At 32.9% G+C, this 8116-nt stretch overlaps 1 protein-coding gene across 1 annotated transcript; it reads right to left on the reverse strand.

Moving 5' to 3' along the window:
• Positions 1-2862: 2862 nt before the first annotated feature.
• Positions 2863-6579, reverse strand: LOC127736936 (uncharacterized). Its single transcript, XM_052247500.1, has 2 exons — positions 6546-6579; positions 2863-5807 (listed from the first exon to the last, which is right to left on the reverse strand). Exons 1-2 carry the CDS (start codon positions 6577-6579, stop codon positions 3883-3885), a joined length of 1959 nt encoding a protein of 652 aa, XP_052103460.1. The 3' UTR covers positions 2863-3882.
• Between the last annotated feature and the right edge of the window lie 1537 nt (positions 6580-8116).

An 8116-nucleotide genomic window follows, 5' to 3' on the forward strand; every position in this document is an offset into this window, starting at 1 on the left:
CCAGAATAAAATGTAGTTAGCAGACTGGATTGTCTTTTTAGGTTAGTAAATATTTTACTGTTGTTTGATAGATTGCTTTTATAAATTTAGAAGAAATGAGTTTAAAGATTTAAAAGATGTTTTCCAGTAAAGTAAATTTTATTCATATTCGCAAGTAAAATCGTGATATAGATTAAATAAATTATAGGCAAAGTTAAAAATAATATTAAGGTAAATGATTTAAATAAAAGGTTCTTAACTTATAAAAAGGATATTAAACTTCTTTGTAAAGATAACTTTTGAAAATACAATTCTTATTTTGATACTTGATTAAATATTAAAAGTAAACGAGTTAAGGGGAGATAAAAAATGACTTGACTGTTCATTTATGGCGCGTATATACTATTGTCGGGTTTTGTATTATTGTTCGATTTAGATCGCGGAATATTTGGTGTATAACTATGTTGGGAAAAGAAATGTAATTTGTATTGTAACTGTTGTAAATATGATTAGACTGTGAACCAGAATAAAATGTAGTTAGCAGACTGGATTGTCTTTTTAGGTCCCGTTGTCATGCCGAGTCCAAGCTAGTTCCCAAATAATGTAACATCAATATGAGCAGTTCCCCGCAAAAAGAATTGATAAAATCATGAAAGAAAGACCACAACACAGATTACAAAGACGGGACCAAGTTCCCGCATAATAAATGTAATGGAATTCTATGCGAATGACATACAAGTGATAGGTTGAGCTAGCTATAAAACCAGGTTTAGTCCACCATTTTCTACATTAGGAAATACCTGTACCAAGTCAGGAATATGACAGTTGTTTTCAGTTCGTTTGATGTGTTTGAGCTTTTGACTTTGCCATTTTTAAAATAAAGGGCTTTCCGTTTTGAATTTCCCTTGGAGTTCGGTATTTTTGTTATTTTACTTTTTCCTTCAGAACAAATTAGAGAGTTCTTATTGTGACTAGTATAAAAATGACATTAACGGTACCAATGTTGCTGTACCAGATGCGCATTTCTACAATAAATGTCTCTTCAGTGATGTTCGAGGCTAAAATAGTTGAAAATCTAAAACTTATTCAAAATAGTTAATAAAACCAAAAAAGACATAGCCAAGGCTGGGTAAGGAATCAGAGCTTTGCACGATAGTATATTCCCTAATTTAATATCATTTCGAAAATTTTAAAACAGCGAATTTGAATAACACAATATCCGTATGTTCTTGGCAGTATAGAAGCTCTGGCTACTGGGCTGGTGATAACCTCTGGTAACAGATACCAGCAGAGGTATCGACCCAGTGGTAATAATAACATTACCGTACAAATTTACTGTACCAGATGCGCATTTCGACAATAATTGTCTCTTCAGTGGTGTTCGAGGTCAAAATATTTGAAAATCAAAAACTTATTTAAAATTGAAGAGCTGATAAAAATGGACAAAAACTATAGCCAAAGCCGATCAAAGAATGAGAGCTTTGCATAATGGAGATATATTCCAGTTTTCATTTCTCACAATTTAAACATTTTAGCTTAATATAGAAATAAGAAAATGTGGTATGATTTCCAATGAGACAACTCTCCACCAGAGACCAAATGACATAGAAGTTTACAACTATAGTTCACCGTACGGCCTTCAGCAATGATCAAATGCTATACCGCATAGTCAGCTATAAAAGGCCCCAAAATGACAAATGTAAAACAATTCAAACTGCCTGATTTATGTACAAAACAAATGAACGAAAAAAAACTATGATATACAGCAACAAACGACAACCACTGAATTACAGGCTCCTGACTTGGTACAGGCACATACAGAATGTGGCGGGGTTAAACTAGTTTGTTGGTGCTAGACCTTCCTCCTACCTGGACCAGTGGTGTAACAGTACAACATAAGAACAAACTATAAAAATCAGTTGAAAAGTGCATAACTCATCAGATCGATACAAAGCAGAAAAACATCTAACAAAAACACAGACCTGACGAGAAAGGGTATTTATACATCTTTACAACAAAAATGACACTCAGTACAGATCTGAGAGTACTCGCAGTTGCTGACAGCTAGTTCAAAGCCAATAACAACTTAATTTGTTCTGAGCATAACTTCATTCTATGTACATGTGTTATCTTTTAATATGCCAGTTTACAATCAGTGCGTTAAATAGCACTCTGGTTTTCATACATGAGATTATTATGAGGCACATCTACCATAAAATTTAAATGCAAAATCACGGCCAAGTAAAATAAGAATAAAATCGCTCCAAATACAAAGTAAACAGCACTTTCAAAAGTGCTATGTTTTGTCAAAGCTGACATACTTTCACAAAACGTGCTTGATGCTAATTGATTGAATTGTTGGTAGGACTCCTACACATTTATTTTTGTCTTTATACTACTAATATTTTAACTAGTTATGAAGTCTAATTATAACTGGAGTTATTGCGAATTGCTAGAATTTTCGAATCAAAATGAAAATGTAGACGGTTAGTTAATGAACTGCAACATGTCAATTTTCCTATTTCGGACAGACACAAAAGAACATTTTCTAGTATATGACAGTTTTTACTTCCTTCGTCAATGTACGATGAAGTTGAAGCTACCAAGAAAAAAAATTCTAATATGTATACGAGAAATATTTGAAATTCAACTTTTCGTTATTCAACTTACTATACATTGACTATATAAATTTTTTTAACGTAGAACAGATGAAAATCTGTCTTTTTGAAGATGCTGGTATTTTAGGAACTGTATACGTTGTTATGATTGGTTTTATTATTAGCAAGAAGTGTGATTGCAGAAAGTCGATGATGTCAGAAACTTCCTTAACACTAAATAAGATATGTAACTGGGTTTTATGCTGATTAACAATTGAATCACAGACAAATTTTTGGTTTTTATTCATTTGTATCATGTTCACTGGAATTTCAGAAAAAGATGCTTTTATTAAAAATACGTCATTAATATTTTAAAATGCGTTAGATAACTGATTTTAAACCTCAGTCTGCTCTAAAAAAAAATATGTCCATAATGTTATTATTCAGAAGACAGAATATACAAAATGCTGACATTTTGTGTCCGTCCTTGGCCTTTCGTCGTCATTTAAGGGAAATAACACCACACGAATATTTGACGACCGAGCAAAAATGATAGTGCTGACGATATGCTTTCGAATGGTATATGATTGAGCCGTATGTTCGATGGGTGAATTAAAAATGAATTTTTAATGTGTATGTCACTTGTCTATCAATTTAGATAGTTCATTACTATAACAAAAATAATGTTAAAAACAAATTTGGTTTCGACGCATGCGCTAAATACTACTGGTTCCAAAAATCTATTATTACGAAAATTGCGGAGAGTTTTCCTTGACAATTCCGATTTATGATAACAATGACGTCATAAAAAGAACGCTGATGCATATATATTTTCAAACAAAACATCTATTTCCTATCTAGTCATTGTTAAAGGAATATTAAATTTTGATAATGACCATTATATCCTAATATGAAAATTAAGCTAGTAATAGGGATAAAATTTGGGCATTATCGAACGTCCTCCTTTCTTCGGAGAGATCCGAACGATTTTAAACACGGGTAAGTGGATTTGTTCTTAAATATACTTTAATTGTGATAAAACTTTTGAATTTTGAACAGAACTAATTGACTCAACAGTTTTTTGATTGCGGATATCACACTGAAATAGTGTTGTTGAAAATATGTTATGCAGGTCCATCCGTAATGGTTTGAATAAAAGATTTACAGAAAAGTAAATTGTGAACTTATTTTACCAAAAAATCAAATGGCCCAAATTTTTATTTCTACTATTTGAATTTTATGAAGCTGTTTGGAATATTTTAATATATTTTCATATATAAAATATGCGAATTTTGTAATCAATGTGTTAGGATTTTCTTCCACTGGCTGTAGCCATTCTACGCCTCAATGAAAATAGAGCATTTTCCTTTTCTTTATCTCTTTTCATTTGTTCTTTAACCATTTTATGTGCATCTCTAGTGCTTAGAAATTTAGCTGGAGCATCAATACTTATTTCCGAAAATGTATCACTACTAGAAACTGGAGTAAATCTAGAGGGGAAACGGCGATTTGGGGTTCTAGATCTTTTTGGCAATTTACTTAAAGATCCATAGCCTGTTGCAAAACTTAAACTACTCTCGGATCTACTTTCTGGTCTTTTGTTTTCTACCATTAGTCTCATTGTGTCTGTCGGTGATCTATCGGCATGCATGTTTTCCGTATATTCTCGAAACGACATGGAGGATGCAGATCTGTTTAATGGTGAAGGTGAGTTATCGTCAATGAATTTAACTCTGTGTTGAGAGGATGAAAATTTATCACGATGATGGTCATTTTGAGTGGGTGGTTTGATGATAAAAACTGAATCATTAGAAGATGTCGTATGACCCTGGGCCTTCTTTGATAACAGGCCGCCTAGTGGTCGGGGGGTTTCATTTTTACTCCAAGCCTCCATGACGACTTTTATTCTATTTTGAATACTTTCCATATTATGTCGCTCTAAATCTTGATGAAGTTGTCTTTTTAAATTCTTTTCGCTCAGAATGGGATCCCCATCCACATTATTTACTTTATTTCGTGATGATGTTCGTGGTGAACATTGAGCACTTATTTCATTCTGGTCTGAAGTACCATCTTTAGCTTGCGATTTTCCATCCTGTTCAATAGTTTCTTCTCGATAGTTTCTCAAAACTACTTTATAATGCTTTGTTTTTCGATTCCTTGCATCCGACATAATTTCTGACACTGTTGTCTTTTTAACTTTATGCCCCAAAAGGGATTTCATAATAGGTATTTTGTTGTTAACTTTCATATCAGACGACACAGTAGGTGTTATAATTGATGTTCGTTGTCTGACTAATGCCATCTGCTCCTTGTTTGGGTCTTTTGCCATAAAATATGCTTGAATTGCATTAGGTTTATGTAAAGCCGGTGCAGGCTTCAAAATGAATTCCCCGTTCTTTTCTTTGAGTTTAACACATGCTTTTCCATTTGAAAGATGTTCAAATGCCTTAGCTCTAATCATAATTTTTCTAGCTTTTGTTTGATCTAATTTCATATCAACGTGACCATCAATACCTGGTTCAAGGTCTTCAATTGGCATGTCATCCTCATTGCGCTCATTTACAACATTTTTCAATTGCTCCCAAGCTTTGTTATTGGACTGCTTTTGTTGTTGCTGTTCAGGTTCTGGTTTCCCAAGCAGAGTGTTTGTAAGTTGAAGGATGTTCATACTTTTCATAGCATTACCTATAACATTTCCTAATACATTTGTTGTACTGGGAACTACCGTATTTGGACGCACTTCTTCCTCTACAACTGGTTCTTTAGTCTCCTCACCTGGAAGTGCAACAACTGGAGCTGTTAGAGGGCGTATTTCCACTTCAGATACTGACGACGGACCTATTAAATCCTCGTCGATTATCATGTCAAGACCCCAAGGAGTGAAATTGCGATAGTCATCAAGTAAAACTGGTGACATTCTTACAAAATTCTCCATTAATTTAGTCCTATCTGCTGTTGCCTTGGAGAAAAGATCGGCACCATCAGACCTGTACAATGAATACTGACTGTTCAACAGTTTTTCTTTACGTAGTTGTGCAAATACTTTTCTGACTTTCTTTTCTTCTCTCAGATGTTCATTCATGTCTTTGATAAATTCATTATAAAGCACTGAAACTTTCTTTTGATATTCTTTTAAAGCACTTGTAGATACTGCCATGGTGTTATCGTGCATGCTGATATCGAATCCATGGTCTCTAGCTAGATTTGGTTTTTCTTCTACAGCAGTCGCTGAAAAATAGGATTAATGACCACATTAAATAACGAACTGACAATACAAAAGCGAAACAAAATATTTCATATAATATTTATTTCTGTGATATTTATAAATGGTGTGCTCGTTGATTTCAAGTTAATAGTTTGTTCTTTCTATAAAAGCAAACTGCTTCTATTATTTTGCTTCTCTAAAATGTATTCATTGTGACATTACTATGTACGATTACCCTGTTTAATCTAAAGAGCTTAGTTTCATTCATTGTTCTATAAAATATGAGATTAAAAGAAATGAAACTTTTTGGTTTTTTTTCTTCCACTCGGTCGGTAACGATACTGGTTGGCTACTAAGTGTAGAAGTCTCCTTCGTATGCTTTTCGCCTAGAAGCCAGTACTTCGATACTGGTATATTTTTAACAAAACATTTGTTTCTGTAAATTCCAGTTCAAACACTATGTTATGTACAAAATCAGTGATATAACAGTAATTTTGAAAATAAAAAAAATAACTCTTCTTTTTATTAAGGTAATCTATTAAACATGTAAATAGTTTGTTCACTTATTAATTTTTGACTTTTACACAATTCTCTTCAAATTTGACAGCTATCTTGGATTCAACCGACTACAGACAGCATAGCATATCCCCTTGGTCTAAATGACAATATCATTAACAAGGGGAACTCTATGGGTCATTAAGGCAATATTTGGTGTCTAATGAACTATTACAGTGCTCAAGTCTTCAATATTAAGAACCTACCTGCACTGATGTATGCAAAAACAAATGCCAACATTTACAATTTAATATCAAAGAACTACTACTAACTGTATTTCAAATAAACCATGCCCATTGACCTTATTAAATATATACGTTTTCCGCGTGTTCGCTTTCAACCAATGATATTCCAAGAAGTGTATAGGAGGTAAGATAATAGAAAATGTTTCTCCTTCAACACGAGAATGTGAAACATCGAAGTTTAGATATGCTCCATGTGGTCATGTTATTACACGGAGTTCAGCATAGTTCAGGGCGGAGAGGTTTTAAAATTTTCGAAACAAAAAGATTAAAATATCGGCCTCCATAAAATATAAATTGTAAAGAATGTCGTCATGTCATTAAAGATGCTTTTCCACGAGATTGTGAAAATTGGTGTAAACGGGGAAAATCTGATTAAAAAATACTATAATCTTTTATGAATAAATATATGAATATTGTGGCTATATAGAATTGTGGCTGTATATAACTTCTCAAGAATGAAATGGTTAATTCTTCTAGTTGCTAGGACGTGCGCTTCACGGGAGTCAATAAGTAGACAAAGCATATCATTTCTACATGTCAGCCTGAGGTCTCTTCTGAACTTTTGGAAGTCCCTGCTATGTATTTGCTACCTAAACTACATAAACAAATCGTTAAATATGGTTACATCTCGGCTTCTTGTAAGTGTTCTACAACTAATATTTCCGTCTTTTCAACAAGTTCACTGAAACAGGTAAAGAACTTTTTATTACTTTTTGTAATAAAGCATATAAAATTAAAGGTACTAATCATTTCTGGAGTGTAAAATACTATTTTGATGTTTAGATAGATTGAGTGCTTTTAGTGGTCCTTTCAATTCGGTTGTCAGTTATGACTCTTCTTCGACTCTTCACTACAATTCAACAAAAACATATAAATACAGAAGTTTTCTTATCTATGCAAAGTCTGAGTGCTAACTTATTTGCTGCAACTCATATAAAGTCTTCTTCTGTAATTAAAAAGGTAACAATGTATATACTGGAACTGTGCTGAGATGACTGTTTCAGCAAAAAAAATGTATCGACAGGTTGTAGGTATCCCTATGGACACTAACGGTGTCCCTTTAATAGCAGATCTGGTCTTGTTTTGCTATACATCACAGTTTATGACCATAGTCAGTAAAGATTCGTTTAAACTCCGTTTAATAGACAAATTTTATAAACATTATTGTTACCTTGATGATATATTTGCTTTTAATAATCAACAATTCTCTTATTATACTGCGTTAAAATACCCGAGAACAGACTTTTGAAAAAAAATAATATAAACAACAATAATTGTTCTTTTTCTAGATTGTGATTTTTCAGTTTCTCGTTGGAATATCTGTAGTAGAATTTATGACAAAAGAAACGAGATTTCTTTTGTGGATGGTGACTCTCCTTTTGACCATTTTAAGGTGTGTGTATTATCAAAGTCGTTCGCTATACCCCTATCTGTAGTGACGTTTTAGATTTCAGTGAACGTTATCGTTTTATAACTGATAAATTATAAAGTCCGGAATTTCGTTACCACATATAACTTAAAATCTTAAATAC

The sequence above is a fragment of the Mytilus californianus genome, unplaced genomic scaffold, assembly GCF_021869535.1.
Source record: "Mytilus californianus isolate M0D057914Y unplaced genomic scaffold, xbMytCali1.0.p SCAF_4, whole genome shotgun sequence".
NCBI lineage: Eukaryota > Metazoa > Mollusca > Bivalvia > Mytilida > Mytilidae > Mytilus > Mytilus californianus.